This window comes from Mustela putorius, unplaced genomic scaffold (genome assembly GCF_011764305.1).
Source record: "Mustela putorius furo isolate JIRA1106 unplaced genomic scaffold, ASM1176430v1.1 tig00003962_pilon_pilon_pilon, whole genome shotgun sequence".
NCBI lineage: Eukaryota > Metazoa > Chordata > Mammalia > Carnivora > Mustelidae > Mustela > Mustela putorius.
The window spans coordinates 16,835,473-16,857,884 of NW_025422106.1; the positions used below are offsets into that span (position 1 = coordinate 16,835,473).

Below are 22,412 nucleotides of genomic sequence, written 5' to 3' on the forward strand. Positions count from 1 at the left end.
CGAGACCCACAGACTGGGGCATCTGAGGTCCCTCACATCTGACTGGTTTATGCACGGCCCGCCAGTGTGGCAAAGTGTCCCGCCGGCTCTCCCCTCTACAGAGGGGAGGCCGAGAGGGAGCACTCCATCTTGCAGGCATGGAAGAGAGAAGGGCCCCTTCCCTTCCCTTCTAGGATGACTTGTCAAATATGACGGCTGTAGGGCCCTAGTTTACCTTCCTTTTCAGGCCCAAAGTTGGGTCAACTAAGGGTAAACTAAGGCCCAGAGGAGTGAAGGGGGCTGTCTCAGATCCCACAGCTCGACCTACATGTTGGTCTGGGAAACCTGGTCTCTGGCCCTGTGCTCGCCTCAAATGCTGCTGCTCCTACCCCTCTCGTGGGTGAGGCCAGGCCCGGACACCCACAGGGCCCAGCTTCCAGGCAGCACTAGTGTCCCTTCCAGAAGATGGCTGTTCTCTCCTTGGCTGGAAATCCTGGTTTTGTCCCCACCTCCCTCTTCTGAGGGAAAATGGAGCCTGATAGAGTGGGGAAGTGGTTTCCAAACGGTGTTCCTGGGAACCTCGCAAGGGCACAGACCGAGCTCCCTCAGGAAGCTGCAGAGTCCCAGTGCTGTGGGGAGAGGAGCGCGCGACCAGGCTCCGAACGCCAGGCCTAGATCCTTCTATTCTGCTAGCTCGGAGCCGTCTCCTCCCTGGAGGACCCCTAATTGCTCATCTGTGGAGCAGGGATTAACCCTCCCTGACCTACCTTCTGGGGCAAGTGCAGGGGTGACAGCTGTGGCGGCTGTCAGGAAGTGCACCAGGAGGGGTCACAAGGTTCAGGAATGTCCCTGAGCCTGGGGCTTTGGGATGGGGGTGGGAGAAAGGCCACTGAGGCCAGGGCACTGCCTCATCCTTCCCTCCGCCCTGCTTCCTCCCTTGGAAGCCCCAGAGGGACCGCAGCCATTACAGAGAAGGGACTTCAAGTCGACAAAGACAAATTGGCTTAATTGACCCAAATTAGCAGCAGGGAGGGCCCTGATGGCCCAGCTGCTGGTACGTTTAATCACTGTCACCCTGTGTGGTCAGGGGAGGACCCCTCCCCCAAGGCCAACAGGGTCACCTCCCCTGTGAATGGCTGCCTCTCTGGAGTCCTCGGTCAGCAGGAAGTAGGGCTGGGACTTTGGGGACAAAGATAGCCTTCGGCAGGAGGTCAGAGCGCCCTGTGGAGCTGAGCCTGGCTTCAGGAGAGACAGCCTGGGCTGGGCTGGGGCAACCTCAGGAGCCAGGGTGGGAGGGCTCTCTCAAGCCCCTCATTCTGAGTTCTATGGCTGCCCTTTGGAGATAGATGGATGCCCCGGGGCGGTCCGGCCCGCAGATAGACCCTCATTCCTCCCTGGAGATGCTGCCCCACTCCTATATTTTGGAGGCTCAGGGGAGGGAGGGCCCTGACCAGGCCTCTTGCCCAGTCTCTGCTTCTCTGTCAGCTTTCCACAGAGTTCCTTAATGACGTTGGGATGATGGTCAAGTCGGGGTCTCCTGCAAAACTCCAGAAGGTTGTGAGTCAGACCCCTCCTTGATGTCTGGTGACACTCTTCCCAGGACTCTGGTCAGCTGTCACTGCCCAAATCCTGGGTCATGAGAGGGCAGTAAAGACACTCCTCCCCACTCCAGCCCCCTTCTGGTTTGGGCCTGCTCCCTGGTGGGGACGGTCCCTTCTCTCTTCTCACAGCAAACACAGTTAGAGACCCACGGTGAGCTGGGCCTGGACCGAAGCTCCAGGTCAGGGGCTCCCGTGACCTCATGGCCTCCCTCTCACAGCTCCCTGTCTTTGGCTGTTTCTGCTTGGAATCTCTTATCTGCCGGGCCTGTCCTTGCACACTCTATGGAGGCCGTGTGTGTAAAGGACCCTGACGTCTGTGTTCTTCACAGCGGCACCTTGGGCCGCAGCTCTGCCCTGACCACTCCAGTCCCCTCTGCCTGTCCTGGACACCTCAGCCCTTCTCTGGCTTCACTCCTCAACTACCACTCAGGCCCTCCTCCCTCTGACCCCTCTCTGCCTTCTCCATAAATGCACCACAGAGGTCAATCTGGGTAGCCAAAGCCCATGTCAGTGCAGGCCCCGAGGGTGGGTCCCATACTAGGGAGCTGAACAGTCTCTCTCTCTCACATACATACGTACAAACACCTCCACACACTCCAACGTATTCGCGGGCTGCCTGTCAGAAGTTCCCTGGAAATGGGGTATGAGAACCTAGAACCGCATTTCAACATCTTCCTCCATAGAGCTGGTGTTATCCCCAGCAGTTCTGTTCCCAGGCGAGCCCACCAAACGGATCTCGCCTATAATGTGTCCCATAAATATTTATTGGGCACCCACGAGGTGTCTCATGAAACTGAACAGGGGTTCTCACCGTGTTCCCTTGAGTTCTGGGCCCTGAAACAGAGGACTACGTGAGAGAGTGAGAAGATGAAAAACTCAAACCAAGTCTCTCTTCAAATCACTGTCTACTCTCTTCCTCCTTCCTAGCACCCCCAGCCTCTGGACCTCAAGGGCCTCCAAGTCCCCTCCACACAGGACCGCGGCATGGCAGCAGCCCCCCCGAGCCCATCCCGATTCTAGAAGCTTTATAAGATGCAGGTTCCTGGTCCTTCTCCAGCCACACAGGTCAGCAGGTCTCGGTGGGTCCAGGAAGGGGATTCCTGCCCCACTGCCAGCCCTCCCCTCTTGCTCTAGTAATGAGCCTCAGGGATCACCTGGGAGCCCATGCTGCACCCCAGACCTGTGGCTTAATGACGTTGGGATGATTGTCAAGTCAGGGTCTCCTGCAAACCTCCAGAAGGTTGTGAGTCAGACCCCTCCTTGATGTCTGGTGACACTCTTCCCAGGACTCTGGTCAGCTGTCACTGCCCAAATCCTGGGTCATGAGAGGGCAGTGGAATTGAGAGGGAACTGAGAGGGAATTGCTAGGGCTGGGACCAAGGTACGAGCAATTTTTCTTTTTCTTTTTTTTTAAACTCCTGCATGTGCAGCCAAGATTCGGAACTGCTGCCTGAGTTGTTCTATTTCTCTTTGTCTCCCCTTTCCCTAGACCTGAACCCACAGACACCAGCACTCACACCTGCCCCCCACTTTTCTCACTCCCATATCTTCTGGGGACCCATGGCCCTGCCTCAGTGGTGACCCTTACTTCCATATACCTGGAGTCAGATAAGCAAGTATCTGTGGGATCTGGGATGGGGATTCCACACCTTGGGTAGGTCAAGTTTGGCTGAATGGGATATCAGAGGCTGGAGACCAGAGGCTGTGCTCGGGCAGAGGGGGCTGGCTGGGATGACCCTGCATCTCTCCCAGCTTGGGGGGGGGGTGTGTCCTGTGGGTCCCCACTTGCCCAGCCCCTGGAAACCCTGTGTTGCTGGGCCAGGGCCGGGGCCGCAGCCTGTGTCCCACAGACTCATGCCGAGTGCAGGATCACATCCCCAATTCCGTGGAAGGTGATTTCACATTTGTAACAATTACTCACTTAATTGGGTTCCAATTAAATTGGAGAGGAAGCGGAGGGCTGTGTCTGTGTTTATTCTCCTCCTTCCTCCTTCTGCGCATCAAAGAGAGTGCAGGGAGGGTGACAAACGGGCTTTATCCCATCTGGAACAATCCGCCTCCTATCAGGGGCGGGCAGGGCTGTCCTGGGGCTGGCCCCACCTGCTCCTTCTGAGCGGCTCTCATGCCTGCATTTCTCATCAGAGGCTGGACTCATTCAAGGGCCCTAGGGGGTGCTGGGTGCTCAGGAGAGAGCCCTGTCTTTTTATGGACTTCACCCTTAACTGGGGGGCTGAGTGTGGACCTGGGGAATCGGGGGGCAGAGAGGTAGAGGGAACAGTACTACCCAGGCAGAGTGGATAGGGGCTCAGGGCTGGGTTAAGTAGACCCCTGTCTTGCCAGCTGGGCTCACTGGGGAGTCTCCAGGCTTCCCCAGAGCAACAGGGGGAGGTGAGGCAGATAAGCCCTCAAGGAGACAACCCTACTCTCCATTTAGCCAGTAGCTCTGCACTGTGTAACACCTGTATTATATGAAACTCATACACTCTATGTAATATAGAGTATAGACTATGTATTTCCCTTGCCAGAAAAAAAAAAAAATTGCTGATTGAGTCCAATTCTGTCACATCCTAGAAAGGGAAACTGAGGCCCAGAAAGGGGAAGAGATTTGTTCAAGTCCATGCCACCATTTTAGGGCCTGGTTTGTTAGGATCAAGGACTCCTGGCTTGATCTCAGCCCCCTGTGGCTAGGAGATGGTCTTGGGGTGAGGAGGGTTGGGGAGAGGTTATGGAGGGAACGACGTCCAGGCCAGGGTCTCCATGGAAGCACCTCCCTCCTGCCTCTGACCTCTGTTCCCCAAGAGAAACCCCTCTCTGGTCCACACAACAAAGAGGCCAGGAGGTCATGACGGTGACCAGGGACTGAGGCTGGGCTCATGCCCCCGGGCAATGCGAGCCCAGCTGGCCCTCTGGCTGGATACCCTACCCCCAGGAGAGCCAGGCTTGTGCCAGGGGGCCCTGGTCAGAGGAGCCCCGCAAAGGGGCCAGATCTGCAGAAAGTCAGTGTCTGGCACCCAGGAGGTATTTAGAAAAGCTTTCTACAATGAAGGAGTGAATGAATGAATGAATGAATGAATGCTTGATTGGAGTCAAGGACACGGACCCCAGTCTAGGAATCAGGGCCCAAGCTTCTAAGGTGGGCTGAAGGAAATGAGGTTCTACAAAGAACTGGTTGCAGGACAGGGGAAGTTAGCCCCGCCCAGAGAGAAGCCCCTGCTTCATGGGGCAAGTGCCCCTGCTCCTGGGAAAACCTCTCATCTGACGATGGAGGCACTATCTTCTCTGGAAGACTGATGAGGGAGGCGCAGCTCCATCCTGGGAGAGTCCCCAGCCTGGTGGGGGTGGGGATGGGGAAGGGGAAGGAAGAACATCCCTTCCTGAGGGAGGAGGCAAGGCTGGTTCTATGAGGCCGTGCTCCTTGTTCCTGGGTTAAGGAGTGGAGGGTGCTCTGTCTGGGTGCCGGGCAGGAAGGAGCTGGGAGTGGGGACCAGGCCGGGGGAAAGCCATCCGCATTCTGGTCAGGCAGCCACTCGCTGAGTTATTATTATTTCTTTTTTTTGAGCTACTTAGAGCAATTTACAGAAATCATTTAGGGGCCGTTTAGGGAGAAGAGAAAAAATGAAGACTTTTAAAGGCAGGGCCCGGGGATGGTTTTATGCAGATCAGCTTCTCAGGGCTGCCAAGGAGAATCTGGATTCCTCCGGGTGTGGGGAAGGGGAGGAGGCCTGCAGGGTTTCTACTCCGACAAATCTCCCGCGGGGGTCCCGAGGCAGCAGCCCCGGACAGAGGAAAGGGATGAGTGGGGAAGATCTGTCAGGCAGAGGGCGGAGACCCATGAGGAGGGAAGCCAGCCCCAGGGGATGAGCCCGTCACTCTGTGCCTCAGTTTCCCCTTTGGTAACCGGGGTGTGTGCATGGATGAGTTGACAGCTCTGGAACCACGCTGAAAGGGGGTGGCTCTTCTCCATGATTTCGGGGCGAGAAGAGAGGCCCTTGGACCTGGAGCCACAGACTCAGGAGATAGGGCCCAGGGGGAATGGAAGGTAGTGTCCAAAGGAAGAGACAGATTTCCCCATCTGTGACCTGGGCTGGTCATTTCTCCTCTCTAATCCCCACCTCATCCATATAATGGGGATCAGGATGGCCCATTTCATAGGCTGGGCTTACCTGGGATAAGGTGATAGAGAGTGTGCTAGCCGTTTTGGAACTATCCAGGGCACCACATTCCTTGGTCTTGGTGGGGAACAGTGGTGACCATCAGGGGTGACGAATAGCCTCTCCTCCTGTCCCCCCCCACCCACACCCCAGTCCTGACAGGAAAAATTGCTCTTCGAGGGCTGAACAGGGACCTAAGTGACCTACGCTGGGCTGGGACTAGAGGCCCAAACCGGGATACCTGGGGAGTGCAGGTCACGTGCGTGTGCGTCCACGTGTGGGCGTGTGATGTGGCAGCGGTGGGGGGGTGGGGGAGCTGGCGTTTGGAGGGAAAATAAGGAAACGGGTCGCACATGTAGCAAAGCCTTCCCCACACTTCCCATTTCACGCTGTTTGTGATGTGATTATTGGGGACGGAATCTAGTTACTCCAGTAAACACCGTGCCTGCTGAGACAGACAGATCCCCCAGATACAGCCGCTGGGGAAGCCGGATGTGGTGGGGGGACCCTATCTCTGATACCCTCATGCCAGACCTTTGAAGACACAAGGACAAGCCCACTGGGCTGGGCATCAGGAACCCAGGTCTTAGGCGTGGCTTTGCCATGCCCGATTGCTGTGTGGTCTGTCCCTTTCTGGACCCTCGATGTTGCTCTCTCTCCAAACAGGGATGGTTCAAGGATGAGAGGGGGCTGACACTCCCATCTAGCTCCCCTGACCCGAGGCACTCTGACGTTAAGGCTCTCACTGCACTGAGTGGCCCCCGTGTGCCAGGATGCAGACGCAGTTTCAGAGGGCACCAGCTTTCAGTGCACTCTGCAGGCACGGACGGAGAGCCCACTGTGGGCAGGGCGCCGTTCATGGAGACTCCACTGCCTGCCGGTACTTCAGGAGTGAGGGTGATAATATAACTGGTACCTTTTGCCTACCCGGCACCCGGACAGAGCTGGGGCCATCATGTGCACCAGCTCACAGAACCCCCGTGATCTCAGATGTAGGTGCTGATGGCAAGGAGGTTCCCTTGGCGCTCCCCTGGGCTCTGTCCAGCACTCGGCAGGAGCCAGGTGGGCGCGCCTCAGGACGGAATGGACACCCCTGTTGCTCCTGGGGCTCAACGCACCAGGTCACAGAGATCTGGGCAGTGACTGTGGCAAAATGACTGGATGCTGCTGCTGCCGCCGCTGCCGCCGCCCCCCAGAGTCCAGGGGAGGCCCTTCTGCCACCCCGCTCTCCTGCACTTGGCTACCCTGGCCCGGGTTCTGTTGCACAGAAAGTGTTTGCATCCTTGTCCCACATCTGCCAGTGACTGTGTCGTCACTGCTGCATGACCACTGCCGGTCACAGAGCTGGGCGCGGAGCAGGTATACAAACCATGGGCTGAACACAAGTATCGTTACCGTTTCCTAAGCACTTAACTACCAGCTGGGCGCTGCTCCAAGTGGATTACGTGCCTTAATGTATTCATTGCCACAACCCTATGAGATGGGTACTCTTGGTCTCCCATTCTATGGATGTGGAAACTGAGCCCACAGAACAGTGATGCAATTTTCCCGAGACCACAAAGTTAGGATACGGCAGAGGAGTGTGGGAAGGAAGGCAGGACAGGAAGGAAAGAAGGACAGAAAGGAAGGAAGGAAGGGAGAGAGGGAAGGAGGGAGAAATTGCTCTATGGTCTAATGTCATCCATTTAATCCCAGATCTCTCATCCCAGCTGCAACCTGGGGAGAAAGCTAAGAGGAGGGAAAGTCGCAACCTTTTTCTTCTTTCATTCCACACATAGGTACCGAGCATCTCCCGTGTGCCGGGCACCGATCCAGGTGCTGGGAATGAGTATAGCAGTGACCAGGACAGCCGGCACCCAGCTTTCAGGAGCTCCCATCCCAAGGAGGGTGCCGGTCCCTGATCCAGCAGACACATAACTACACATCATATCAGGTGAAGAGAGACCGTGGGGGGCAGAGCGAGGTGTGGGCAGGGCTAGTGTGGCTAGGGGACGGCCAGGGAGGGCCACTCTGGGACATGCATTTGAGCGGAGGCCTCAAAGGATGGGGGCATTGAGTCACACGTATTGGGGGGGAAGAGGCCAGGTGAGGGCAGCCAGGGTCGAGTCGCTGAGGCTTGGTGAGGACAGTGGAGGACAGGGTTGGGGGTGGGGCGAGCCGCTGAGAAAGAAGATATGGCCAGGAAAAGGGACAGATCACGCCAGGCTTGTCACCTACCGTAAGGACTCTGGCTTTCCCTCTCAGGGAGGTGGAGGGCTCTGAGCAGGAGAGTGACTTGATCTAACACGTGGTTTATATGATTTCAGGATAAAGCAGAAGGGAAAATGGCCCCTGGGAGGCGACTGGGAGCCCCTGCATGAATGGGACACTGTAGCCAGGGCTGGGGAGGAGCTGGGTGGGCTCCTAGTGGGCAGGGAATCTCCTAGGACTGCATTTGAAAGGCCAGTGGCCCAGCCCACCAGCCCCAGGGCCCCCAGAGGAAGCTCCCAGGGGGGAATTTGGTAGCGTCCTTGGGGAGCACCTAGCCCCGGCCTGTCCAGGACGCCAGCCACACACACACACTCTCCACTCCACTACCAAGCAACCGAAATGGGGCGTGCTGGGATTGCCATGTGCTTCTACAGGAGTCAGTCATAAGGGATTTCAAAGATTTAATACAGAAGTCAAAAGAAACAACATAAAATAGCTCCTTACTAATTAAATGGAATGATAACCTTTTGTATACATTGGTTAAAATATATTTTGAAATATATTGGAATGATAACCTTTTGTATATATTGGTTAAAATACATTAAAATCAATTTCACCTGTTTCTTTCCACTTCTTCTCATGTGAGAATTAGGAAAATGTAACTTACACAGGTGTCTTGGGGGTCTATTTCCATGGAGCAGCCCTGATCCAGTACAGAAGCCCTGGTTTCAGCGACCTGGGCATTGAACTCCAGCGGGAGGAAGGCTCTGTCCGAGGTGGGTGGCTGGCGGAAAGAGCCCAGAGGCAGAGGAGGGACACGGCACGAGGCTGGGGAGACAGGGGCCCCGTGGGTGGTTTGGGTCATTGGAGGTGACCGCTAGGGACTCATGATGAAGAAGAAACAGTCACAGTGACCTGTACCAAATCCCGACTCTGCCAGCAGGATGAAGGAGCTCAGGGACCTTGCTCTCAACTCCCCTACACGGTGGGTTTGGTTTTTTCCCTCCAGTCTGCAGAAGAAGAATCGTGAGACCCAAGAGGGAGACCAGGCAGCTCTGGGACAAGGGTCTGCACATGCTTTGGGCAGCAGGATGCATCAGAGTAAGTATTTTAGGAACGCCCCGGGCTCAGCATCTATAACCTGAGACCTGATTTTTGGCCACGGCTCAGAACTACCGTGCAAGTGACGTATGCAGTCACAAGCCGGTGCGACCCAGGTACTGCAGGGGGGTCAGCTGCAGGACCCAGGAATGCCTCCTGTGCCCCGGGGTGGGAATGGGGGCCCCACAAGGTCTGTGGCTGCTTTCCTGGTTAAGGACACGAAGAGAAATGAGGGAGTGCAGGCAAGGGGCTGGCTGCTGGCCACTGCTGTGTTTAAAACAGGCAGCATGTTGCTAGGAGGCATCAAGGGTAAGAAAAATAAGACCCCAAACAAAACAAAACAAAACAAAACAAAAAAACCCAACCACCGGGAAGCAGAGCTCCGGGAAGCCTTTGGCACCGTCTTAACCCATGCTTCCCAGCAGCGAGGCCTGGCTTCAGGCAAGAAAGGAAGGACACAAACCAAGCCTACCACACTTACTGAGGTCTCCGGCAGGCCCACAGCTTTTGTTCTGGGCACTTCCATGCTTGAACCCTTGGAGTAGCCCCACCCCGGAGAGGTGATAGTATTACGCCCATTCTGCAGATGGAGAAGCTGAGGCTCAGGGAGATAGGCCGGCAAAAGCTTCTGGGTCACCCAGCTGTACTGACGCAGGGCTGAGAGTCCAACCTACATTTGCATGAACTTAAAAACCTACCACTGTTCTCTGAGCTGATGTGGTTTCTTCTGAGGTTTTCCCGGAGCCCAAGGGCTGGCAGTGACCCCTGGGATCTGACCCCTTGGCCTCTGGCTGCCAGTTGGGCTGGGGAATGAGGAGGGAGGCCGGGTGTTTGTTAAAAATACTGAGGGAGATCTTGTCTCTCTCACTTCTCCTACCAGGCCATGTTCCCCAGGACTCCTGACACTCCTGGACCCCCAGGAGGTCAGAAATGGCTGTGGGTCTTAGGCGAGTCCTTTTGGCTCCCTGGGCCTTAGCTGCCAGGACAATCAAGGTAGCTCCAAACACTGAGGTTTAGGCTGCAGGCTTTGGACCTCACATCTGCTGTCAGATCTCAACAGAAGCGGCAACCAAGGAGTAGAAAGAAGTCAAGCCACGGACAAGTGGCAGAGCCAGCCCTTAGCTCTGTCTCTCTGGTTCTAAGGGTGGACTCTTTCCCATAGGGTGGTGCTCTTATGATGGCTAGTGGTTACTTCCCATCCCCAGTGTCCTCACTCAATGGTGTCCTTCAGCATTGCTCCAACCTGTAAATTGCCCCCAACCGAGTCATTGCAGAGAACCCTGCTTTGATCACATCACTCCCTCACTTCAGAACACTCAGTAGCTCCCCAGTGCTCCATAGATATTAGATCAAAGTTATGAGGGGGCCTCAAAAGAGCATCCAGGTAAAGAATTACCAACCATATACCCTGCACTTAGCCCCTGTCCTACTACTCCTTCCCAGGCAGCCTTGGTTCTCCCTCACTGGACTGAATTTGTAGGCCAAGAGCCATTTTTGCCCTGCAATTCTGTCCTCCCCAGGGTAACAGACACATAGTAGATGTTGACTGATTAGTTTTCAGGGGCAGAACTCAAACCTTGTTAAGGCCTCCTAAAGTGGTACCTCCTCTGTGAAGCCTGCCCTGATTTCTTGAATAGTTATGAGATTTCTCCCTCCATGACCCTCTTCATCCCTCCTGACGCACCTATGACCGCCTAGTATCACAGTCTGTGCAGACACAGCTCATCTGCCTGGGGCGCCCCCTTAAAAGCCCCTCAAGGGACAGGCACCATATTTTCTTCATTTTTACATTTAACGCAATGCCTGGCATATACTAGGCATATTAATAACAGTGGCATTGACAGCCATCATTCTGGGGCACTTAGTATGTGCCAGGCACTATTCTCAGTATCTGACATGAAACACGGACTCGTTTATGTAATTATGATTACAACTCTGGAAGTTGGGTACTTTCATAATCCTTTGCAGATGAGTCAACCAAGGCACAGAGTCACACAGGAAGGGACAAAGCCAGACAAGGTGGTTATAGAGTCCAGAGCAGGGACGAATAAGGGTCGAAGAGGAGAGCTATGAATATCAGGACTAAAACAAAAACAGAACAAAGTCTACTCCTGGCTCCATGGGAAAGATTCCTGGTGCCCAGCATAGTGGGTGGTGCATAGCAGGTGCTCAGTTAACAGAAGTGAGGTAATCAGGTAATTCCATAGGTGCCCTGACATAGGCCTGTGGTCAGTGGGGGCTGGGCTGGAGGAGGGCTGCAGGGCCCAAGTGGGGAAGCTAGTCTCCTGCATGATGCCAGTGCCCCCACTGCTCACCTCGCCACCTCTGCCAGCTCCAGCCTCCCTTCTCCTGCGTTTCAGACCTCTCATGCATGGGGCAGGCGGCTGGCCGTTTTTCTCCTGCCGAGAACAGCCACAGAAAATTGAGATCATTTCTCTGCTGTGTTGGCAGCTGAAAAAATGGTAATTTTTTCCTATTTTCAATCCAAGAGTTCCTTCCCATTGGACAAAGGCCCCATACCATCTCGCTCTCCCCAGAGAAGGACAGGGCTGGCGAGGGTGTGGTTCCACACACCCCCTCCCCGCCACCCTGGCTCAGGTCACCTCCCTGCCTAAGAGGTGTGGGCTGCACTGATCCTGCCGTGGCAGGGGGCTTGTGGTGGAGGGAGGGGGCCCCCGACCGAGCACTTGCAGACATAAAACAGGGACAGGCAGAGGTCAAAGCAACAGGTAATCTGGAATCACTGCAGGGCACTCAGGGATCCAGGGAAATGGGGTTTTGCTTTCCCTGCACACATCCTGGCTGTCATCCTTCCCAAATCAGTGGTATAAGATCGCTGTCCAAACAAGCGCCTATAACCCCCCTTGCTCCTGAAGAGAATTTTTTTGCAAAAGGAGATAATTAGTTAAAAAAAAAAAATCAGAATCTGTGAAATAAACTAAAGCTAGCTTAGCATCCCAAATCCCTCAGCTGAGAAGAAGACACTGGCGTCTGGCTCCCACCATGGAGGCGATGGTGGGGGTTTGGGCAAGAAGAGGCCGAGGAAGCACCCAGGGCTGCAGCCCTGTTTTATAGACAAGTGGTCCACGCCCATTGGAAGAGGCCTGGACAGCCACATGGCTGGCCGGGCGGGGCTGGACATCAGCTCGGCCTCTCCTTGGATGGTCTCTGCTGCAGCTGGGCCCCGGTGTGTCCTGCTCCTTTCCCACTACCATGGGGTGGCCATGGGCCTTATGCCCATGGGCATTGGGCATTGGGAAAGGGCCTTATGCCCATGAGCCATGGGTATTGGGAAAGGAGGCCACAGCCAGGACGGTGAGGGTCAGTGGGCTAAAGGGAGCAGACAGAGGACCCCTCCTGTGGCCCTGGGTTGGGGGGTGGGGAGCAGTCCCTGACCCTGCAGTTTCTGAAGCTCTGCAAGCTTGCAACAGTGGGTCAGCTCAGGTCACCCCTGCTCTACGCCCTGCTATGGCTCCCCCTTTCACTGAGCCTACAAGGCAATGTTCTTACACTCCCCCCCACCCATTTTCCCCAACCCTCCTCTTCTCAGGGTGTCCAGTTCCTCCCGCCTCCTTCCCTCGGGCAGTCCTCGCTGTGTCAGAATGGTCAAGCCCACTCCTGCCCTAGGCTGCCATCGGCAATATTTGCATACTTGGTGTGCTCCGCACCCCCGTGAGTGTGCTTAATGACACTTATCAGGTGAGAGCATTCATTCCGTACTGCACAACCCCTCCCAACACACAGGCATTCCCAATGTCCCTTACCCTACCGTTTTTATTTTCCTTAGACTCCTTTGCCTTCTAACATATAATCCACCTACTGAATGTATGTATTCCTTGCTGTCTGCCTTCCGCCACGTCTTCCACCAGAATACAGGCTCCTGAATGCAGAGAATGTGCTATATTCCCTGAAGACGGGAAGTGCCTGGAACAGTGCCTGGTCCACAGTAACCACCAACTGAATACTCACGGAGTGACAGGGAAGGTGTCTCCGTGTGCAAGTATGTGCACAAGGGTACACTGATTACCCATCTGACAAATCACTGGATGTCTATTTTATTCCGGATGTCCCAGTAGACCCTGGGAGTACAGCAGCAGGGAGGAGGCCACACACCGTCCAGGTCCACTCAGGCTAGTGGCCCGCAGGGAGGTCATGCAATGCAATTACACATAGGGCAAATCGGCAATGAGTTGCAGAAGGTAGTGGGTCTTTGCCCACCTGAGAATCAGGGTGGGCTTCCAAGAGGAGGTGTGGTTACCTTCAGACCTGAAGGCTGACGAGGAGACAGGTATGGGACGGTGTTCTGGTGAGAGGCCACACCATGCACAGAGGGGCACCATTCATTCAAGGGACTGAAAGAAGCCTAGAGAGCAAGGGGGAGAGAGGCTCGAGAGGAGGAGGGACTCACTCGGGTGTATGGGTCCGTGTGTCTGTCTGTCCACGTCTGCTTATCCTCTGTATGTGTGAGACGGGGAGGTAAACGGCAAGACTTCCATGGTCAGGGTCCGAAAATGTGACTTCAAGAGTTGGTGTGGCGAGGACTCCGTGGAGCCTCGGTTTTGCTCTCTGTAAAATGGGGATCTGCTGTGGACATCCAGAGAAAAGGTGGATCTGAACTCCAAGGAGCCGTTCGAGCTTTCAAGTGCGTCCGGCTGTGCCCATGAGTGTGTGGGTGTGCACGCAAGTGTGTGCCTGTGCTGCAAGCTCCCAGCGACACTGCTCTCCTGCCGTGACAAGTCTGCTGTATCATCTGTACTGAGCCACCAAAAATATACTCACTCCTGGCCCAGCGCCATGCTCTCCAACAGCCCTGGGGGCGGTGGGGAGCGGAGGACGAGGCCTGCAAGGTGGGGCCCTACGCTTCTGGGCAGAGGGGGCCCTCTCGTCTCTCACTGTCAGACTGTCACCATGCAAGGGGACCGAGGCCACCTCTGAGGGCTGGGGCTGTGCCTCTCCCATCAGACTGGGGCCTCTCTGGTATGAGACTGTGTCCCCCTTGTCATACTGGGCACTCCTGGGGGGCAGAAACCATTTTCCCTTCTCTCTGTTTCTCCCTCAGAAAAACAAGGAGGTTGGCACTCAGTGTGGCTGTGGCTCATTAGGTGTGAGGGCTGGCCCCCTCTGGGGCTGTGCCCCTGGGCAGGGCTTCAGGGTTCAGGGGGCCCTGGCGGCCAGGGGCCTGCCGTGTGAGGTCTGACGCAGTTCAGACCTGGATTCTTGGATGGAGATGCCTCCGGAAGCCTCGACTCTCGTGACTGTCATCCCGCTTATCCAGGTAAGCCTGGGCACACCGGTCTCCGGGCTCTGCGGGCCCCGAGGTATGGGCCTAGGACACGGACGCAAGCTGCAGAGTCCACCAGCAAGTCCACATCTTGCTTCCTGCGTCCAGTGTGGACAGAACAGGAGGAGTCCCTCAAGAGAAGAGAGCAACCCGTTGTCCGACCTCTCGGGCCAGAAAGGTGCGGGCAAGAACGTGGGAGGAGAATGTAGGAGGGATTCAAGGGCTGATAAAAAGCAGAACTTTCCAAAATCCTCTAGATAATTTAGGCAAAAAGTGATTTTCTTCAATTACTTCTTTTTTTTTTAACCTTTTTCTGCCCTGAGTTCCTTATTCTCGCATTCATTCCTTCCTGCCCCAAGCCCTGAGTACCAGGCAGGCACGTCTGTCTCCCACTCCATCCAGCCCATGGGGGTGGACGTGTGGGCATGGGGGGCCAGGAGAGGTAGGGCTGAAAGGGGCAAACATGACCGAAGAAAGGAGAACATGACTTCTGGCCTCTCCACCTGTGTCCTCAGAGCAGCTTGTCCCCTGTCTGTCACTGTGCTGGCCTCCCCGGCCCGGTGCCTCCCTCCCCAGGGAGGGTGGTTTGTCTCCCAGAGACCAGTGTGGTAGCTAGCCCCATGCTGGCGCTCCCTGACACACTGCCCCATCCTTGGGGACAGCTGGAGTACGGCAGAGCTGGCCGAATTGATGGTCAGGGGCCCACTTTTCATGTCAAAAGACAGAAAAGGGATCTAGAAAAAGAAATTCATCTTAAAAAAAAAAAAAAAAAAAAAAAACCACAATGCCCCACAACTGGCTCATTAATCTCTTATTAAAATTCTGTGCTAAGTGCTGGCAAGGAAGAAGTAAGGAGGACCCTGGGGAGGGAACGGGGAGAAAGAAACGGATTCCCTTGTTAGCGTCTGCTGTGGGCATCCGTGGAGGGGGGCCCCGCGTCGGGTAGAGACACATAAGGGACGAAACAGCAGGCTCGACCATCACAAGAGATGTGAAAGGGGGCGTGCCGGGCTCCGTCTTCTCCTTGGCAGAGGAGGAAAGAACTCAGAGAGGAAGATGGCTTTACTGCAGTTTGCACAGCATGTGGATGACAAGGTTAGGACTTGAGCCTCTGTCTTCTGTCTCCTAGGGACTCCAATTTCAAACTGCCTCAAATTTCAGAACCTGGGCTTTTTTCTGGTCTCCTCCACTGGACTTTGAGCTCATGAAAGAGAGGTGAAGACCAACTCCGGAGCCCCACCACACTCCCCTGTAGTGCTCACCAAGGCCTATTACCACCCCTGGTGGTTGCCTGTCCTGACTGGTTGGGACTTGAGGCTGGCCTGAGGCCAGAAGGGCATCTTTGCACAAAGCCCTCAGGAGATGGGATAGCAGAGGTGGCAGGGGTGTCTGTGCAGTGGCCTGGAGCCGACTACCAATCCAGGAAACCCCTGGGCTCTGGTGCTGGTTCTGATTCCAGAACACACTGGCAGGGTGACCTTGGCCAGTCCTCTCCCCTCTCCCAGCACCCACGTCCTCATCTGCATGAAGGTTGAGGTGGGGCTCTGTGTGCGTCTTTCAGCTTCCGATTGTGGATGGACATCACCATATGCAGGGCAGCAAAGCCAACCCTTCCACTACCCCCACCACGTAAGCCCCCCACGTCCCTGCCCCAGGTGGGCAGGTGGACCCTGGTGGTGGGAGTTGGTGCCTCTAAGGTTCTGTATTTCTGCAGCCTCATGGGCACTCACTGCCCATCTCAGGTCTGGGGGCCATCAGTTCTAGACTGGCCCCCCAGCAAGGGTCTAGGAGATGGCCACGTCCTCCACTCATGTTCTAATGTGGCCTTACCCCGTATAGCCAAGCACTGAGTTCTCCTCAGGATCTAATAAAGCTTCTGCCACCAAGTTTATAACACATCCCCACCTACTGGTCTTAAATGTAACCGGGCTGTGTTGTGGTGTAGGACTCCGTGTGGCCAGCGAGAAGATGGGTGTGTGTGCTTGCAGGGGCGGGGGGGTGGGGGGGGCGTTTCTCCTCACTCCCAGCAGTGAGGGGTCGTCCCAAGGGACAGTGTTGACCCTGTACTGCTGTGGTCCCTTCTGCCTCTCAAAAGGATCCCAGAGTTTGGGTCATCAGTGGGGTGGGGAGAGCATGGACCCAAGCCACCAGGGAAACTTGAGGTTGCCAGGTTGCCTGTAGGGACACATCCATCTGAGGTCATGTAGTCAGAATGCCGTGGGACCCTACATTCGTCTGGGGAGTGATGTTACTCATGTCACTCCAGATGTGTGTTTCCTGTATGTTTCCCTCAAGAGGGTGTGGCATGGCTCTGCCCCATTCCTTTGCGCTCTTTCCCAGTGCCTCTCCCTAGCTCCTCCCTGTCCCAACTTCTGCCCCATGTCCCAGAACTCCCTTTTCAATTGCCACAGGAAGGCCCCCCTTCCTTCCATACGGAGCTGTTGTCCCACCGCCATTCATTTCTTCGGAGCGCCTACCATGTGTCACAGACTGCAGAATGGGGCAAGAATAAAGAATGCATGGCACCTGCTCTCAATGCAAGGATGTGGACACCAGGGGGGTGCACACATGAATATCCCCACGCACACCCTGCACGCGCGTGTGTGCACACACTGTGGCCCTGGGGGGGGGGGAGTGCTGGGAAGGAGGCACAAAGAGCACTTGCTTCTGTTACAGGGCGGGGGCCACTGGTGGGAAGCCAAGGGGGAACAGAGTCAGATTCCCTGGGGGGAATGAGGTTGGAATTGGGTTTTGATGGCTGGGTAAGAACTGGAGGCTGGTATTCTGGGGTGGGGGTGGGGTTGCTGGGTGCAAAAGCAGAGAAGCAGGAAGGTGAGGAGAGGGATACCTCCTAAGATGCATGGATGATGCCGGGCAGGCAGTGCCCGCCCCTGAGGGCAGGTCGAGATGAGATTGTATAGGGCCTTTGATCGTCTAGGCCAAAGACGGATCCTTGATTCTACAGGCAGCAGAGAGCCAGTGAAGGTTACCGAGTAGGAGGCTGACATTACCAGCTCGACCACAGACTTCACCAGCACCCTGCCCCCCTACACTCCCATTCACACTAAAAATGGAGCAGAAAGCCTTCCCAAAGACCAGATGCAGGAAAGTGGCCTTCTTAGATGTTCTCTGGCAGAAGCCTGGAGATCGAGAGGGGAGTCTGGACTCCCACCCCACAGGCTGAGCTGGGCCCCGAAAGGTAGCAGGGCTCTGTTAACATATGGTACCTGCCCAGTAGTCCCAGCAGAAAGTGAGAAAGGGGACAGAGGGGGGGCCACACGGCTTGTGGAAGTTGGGGGATGAGGGAGACAGCCCAAGGTCACCCTGCCCGATGGCACCAGAGTCGATCAGAGAGCAACCCAGGCTATTTGGCTCAGTCTGGCTGTGTGGTCAGAAGCCTGGGGGCTCAGTAGCTTGCTGGAGAACCAACCCCAGCTTCTTTGAAGAGCCCAGAGATCCCAACCAAAGCTAGCTTGAAGTGTGGCAAAATCCTTTTCTTGACAGAGGAATGGTTTGGGTGGGTGGGTGTCAGGCAACCTTGAAGGTGGAAGGTCCAGGGAATATGGGTTTTATTGGGGGGTGAGGGGAAGAACTTCTGTGATTCTAGTCTTATCCATCTCTGCGGGGGCATCCCCTAAGCTTTGAGCATCTGCTGGTACCATTCCTTGAGGAAGGGGAGATTGAGGCATGGGATGGGGACTTAGGGAAGGAGCTCAGAAGGGGAGCCGGACCAGCCGTGGGTCCTGTGGGTACCAGCACCGTGCTAAGAGCTGCTTGCATGGAGGGACAGTGGAGAATAAGCCCACGGGTCTGCCTCCACCACTCGGGGACTAACCCGGCACAGGGAAGACACAGACATCTAAGGAGAAAACGAAGCAGACTGCTAACACTCCAGAGAAGCAAGCGCAAGGACAGCCAGGCCCTACCTGGCTGGATCTTAGGAAGCAGGCAAGATTCTGGCACAGGAGGGAAGAGAAAGGATCTTTAATGCCAGGTTTGACGGGTTGGGAAGCTGGGCAGTGGGAACCTAATAGGAGCCCCTGCGCTGCCCCCAAGTGGGGCCATGGCTGGGGTTTAGAACAGAAAGTGGGCAATAAGGCACAAGACTCGGAGGGGGGCAGAACCACGCCTAGCCCCACGCAGGAGCTCAGTTTCCTCCAGCTAGGCACCCAGACACCCTGCTGACCAGGGCCCGGTCCCAGGCGTAGCCCCTGCAGCTCCAGGGCGCAGAAGTGCGGAGCCCACAACCCCACCCGCTCCCCGCCCTAAGTCTTGCACAGGGAGCCGAGATTTCTGGTTCCCAGCTGCATTCGCCCTGCTCCCACCCGATCCTGCTGCCCTGCCCATTCTTCTGATAAAGAACTGAGCTTGGCTGGGTCTGGTGAATTGAACTCAAATCCGCTCCCATTCTAGGGTCACCCCCAGCCGGGAAGAACCAATCCACCCTAGAGGGAGGTCAGCCTGTTCCCCACCCCCTCCTAGCCCCAGGACCTTAGATTCGGGGAGCCGATTCCTTTCTTTATTCTTCCACCTTGAGAAAGCGCCTTGGTCAGGTTGAGGGGCAGCTGGTTAGTGGCTGTGGGCCTGCGCAAGGGGAGCTTAGAGCTTGGGCAGGCTCCTCAGGACTGGGCAGATGTGGGCAAAAGCTGAGCGCGACCTATCCAGGGTCCTCCATCAATGCGCAGAGCCTACTGCTCTCTCCATCTAAGTCCCTCTCCAGCCTGTCCAGGCTCACCCCTCAACACGCGGTTAACAAAGCTTCCTTTGCCGACGCCCGTTAGGGAAATGTGTCCCAGGTCTGCCGGCTTCAGGTTGGGAGGGGGCAGAGGGCCTCTCTTCTCCTTTCTCCTCCTCCGCCCCAGCTCTCGTCCTCCCCAATCGGTCAGCACCCTCGCCTCCTGGAGCGCCTCCAGCTTGCAGAAGGCCCGCTGCAGCCTCCTCCCGTCGGATTGGAGTTCCCACTGTGGGGGGCTGTTCAGAGACCCTCTGTCCCCTACCCGTATTCCTGCTGTCCCACTGCCAGAGCGCGCCAACCCCGGGCCCTCCCTCTCCCACCCCCTTTCCCGCGGAGCCCGGGGCGAGCCCAGGGAGCAGACGCAACAGATTGCAGAACGCGAGAGCGCGGAGCCCGCTCCCTCCGCGCGCCGCCCGCCGCCCCGGCCTGCGCCCGTGGCCCAGACCCCCGCCCTCCAGGCTCAGCTAAGCCGGCCATTTAGATGCAGCTCACAGGACGGCGGGCGGCGAACGGCGAGCCGCCGCGGCTCCCCGGGCCCTGGTCAGTCCACTTCCCTTCCCGAGGACCGCCGCAGGAAGCGAGGCGACGGGCGGCGCGGCCCCGTACCGGCCTGCGCACCAGGCGCGGAGAAGACAAGATCCCCGCGGACCCAAACGTCCCCCAGCCCCGCCGGCTGCGGGGGTGGGAGTGCAAGGAGGGGCGGCCCGGACGCGATCTAGCGGATCCCTTGGATCCCCGCAGATTTCCGTGGGCGGACACGCCCCCAGACTCTTGGGTTTGGACCCTTCTTCCTAACCTGCAAAGCACTGGAGTGTACCCCCCCCCCCGCCCTTTTCCGGGGCCGGGCTCGGTCCCCAGGGCGGGGCTCGCAGCCTCCGCTCCCGCCAAAGGGCTGGGGGAGCTGGAGGTAACTCGAGCTGCAGCCCGAGATGCAAGGCTGGGAGCAGCGGCTTCGAGTCCGGGGTGGGGGCTCGCCTTTCTCTAGTCTTCCCTGTGCCCCCTCCAGAGGCGCCCGCCGCATCTCCACTTCCGAGTCCGCGCCGCGACACTTACCGTGGGCGAGCAGCGCCGAGAGGCAGAGCAGGGCGGCGCCGCCGCGGCCCGACATCCTTGGGGCCATGGCCGAGGCGGGAGCGGGAAGGGGCCGAAGGGGCAATAGTCGTCGATGACTTGGCCCCAGGCTGGGTTCGGTCACATCCAACTCAGGGTGGTCGTGGCGTCCGAATGTCTCTGCTGTAGCTCTGGGGACCAGGGAGTGCAATTCGGGGACACTTTGAGGGGAGGGGGCGTCCCAGGCGCCGCCGGCTACACCCTCGGAGCTGGTAGGGGCGCAGCTCCGGGCGGGAGGAGCCTCCACCTCCCCGGGCTGGTGCCCCCTGCAGGATCTGTGCGGCGAGGGGGGAGCCGCACGTGCGGTCCCGGAGCGCAGTGGCCACCAGCGTCTCGGAGACTACCTAGAGCCAAGTGCAGGATCCCCCAGTCCCGAGGCCCAGCTCCAATCTGAACTCGCCCGAGGGTGCAGATTTCCGGCGCAAGCCCCAGTTTCTTCGGTGTCGGTAGTAACCCCACATAGATAGCGCGGCTTCCTTCCTCCAAGCGCCCTGCAGCAGCCCCAGCATAAAAATCCCAGGTTAGGAGCAAATGAATGCTTTCTTTCGCAAAGAAAGAGAAAATCCAGGCAACTTTAATCCATCTGGAGCAGGAAAAGTTTCCGTGCAGTGATGAGACTGGCGACGCGGGTCGCCGCCACCCTAGGCGCCGCCGGGGCAAAATGCCCGAGGCGGGCGGCCCGCGGCTCGTCCCCTCACAGAGCTCGCTGCACGGCTCCAGCGCGCTCTCCAGTCTCGACCAGGGCCCGGGCTCCACGCAAGCTGGCTCAGCGCCGCCTGCTCGGGCAGCGGCTCCGCGGCTGGGGCGCGGGTGGTGCGGCCGGAACCGGCTGCCCCATGGAGACCCGGCCTGGGGAAGCGGGGGAGCGGGACAGCCGGCTAATGTGCCGGACCCGCGCCCTCCCTGCCCGGGGCGCCGACTCCAGCCTCCCGGCTGTCAGCCGTAGTAGGATGGCGAGGGGGGTCGGCCAGCCCACGGCGGCTCCCGGCCGTCCCCCTCTCCTCCCAGGTCTCGCTGTCTCAGCAGAGGGGCGCGCAGCTCCGCCTCGCTTCTCGCCTCCCCCGGGGGGAACCTGCACAAACCTTGAACTTTTGTGGGGTTCAGAGTCTCCGACGTCTCCGTCTCCCTGCCGCCCCCGCCCTGCCCCCGGACGCCCGCTCGCCCGCTGTCTTGGTGCAGCTGAGCATCGGTTTCCTCTCTCTCGGAGTCAGTTTGGGCGAGCGGAGCGCCGCGCCAGCCCCGGCTGCGGGCGGCGAGACCTGGGCGCCACGCCAGGGGCCGGGGCCGGGGCACCGGGCGCCCGCGCAGCCCGCGGCCAGGGAGGCGGCAGCTGGTTCCTAGGGGGCCAAGCCGAGAGGAGGTGCCGGCAGGGGGGCCGGCTCCCCATGGACGTGTGTGGGGGGCGAAGAATCAAGGAGCAAAAAGCGAGAGGAGGTGGAGGGAGCCACAGTTGCACGAAGCCGCCGCCGCCGCTGCCTCCTCGGCGCTCGCGCCGGCTGCTCCGCCGTAAATGACTCGAGAGAGACACACACACTCGCGCCCGCCCGCCCTCCTCCCCCGTCCGGGATTCAGCGCCCACCCCGGCAGTAGCGGGCGCCGAGCCGGGCGCGCTCGCTCCCTTCCCCTCCCCTCCCCTCCCAGATTCCCCGTGGTCACGTGGGCCCGGAGCGCGCGGCCCACGACTCGCGCGCTTCGGAGACCCCCCCCCTCCCACGCCATTCCCCCCTCCCCGGTCCACGTGTCCATTCCGCATTCCCAGCCTGGGGGCGCGCGCGGCTCCTTAATGAGACTCGGGCCGCGGCAGACCTCGCAATTCTGTTCGCCTCTCTTTTATGTTTTATTTTTCTTCCCCATTGTAGGCTAGCGCTGGGGCCCGAGTAGGGCCGGCCGGCTGCGGTGGCTGCATTTCCCCCGGGGTAGACGCCACCGCAGCCACCGATGTCCCTTTTCAAAGGAAGCACGCTCCTCGCCAGGCGCCGGCGGTGCTTTACAGCCGCTCTGCCAGAGGCGCGGGTAGGGGGCACCCTACCCCCACCCCCAGAGTCTCTTTGGGGGTACTGGCTGGGAATCCACCGAGCTGTCGCGCCCAGCCCTTCCGGCGCGCGGGAGCTCGCCCGCTGGGCTTCTTTTGGGATGGATCCCGGGCGCAGCTGGGGAAAAACCCGTCCGTTGGTAGGGGTGGGGGGCGGAGAGGGAGGGACGCGCCTTCCTACAGGTTGTTTTGCAAGGCTTTAAAGGGATATGGGGGGTGGGGAACTGCCCCT

At 57.9% G+C, this 22,412-nt stretch overlaps 1 protein-coding gene across 1 annotated transcript in view; it reads right to left on the reverse strand.

Annotated features, from left to right (window-relative positions):
- TMEM132E (transmembrane protein 132E) overlaps window positions 1-21,724 on the reverse strand; it is a 53,322-nt gene extending 31,598 nt beyond the window's left edge. The window contains 1 exon segment of the mRNA XM_013053587.2: window positions 20,092-21,724. Coding sequence (XP_012909041.1) covers window positions 20,092-20,158 — 67 coding nt within the window. The 5' untranslated portion in view covers window positions 20,159-21,724.
- Window positions 21,725-22,412: the final 688 nt, after the last annotated feature.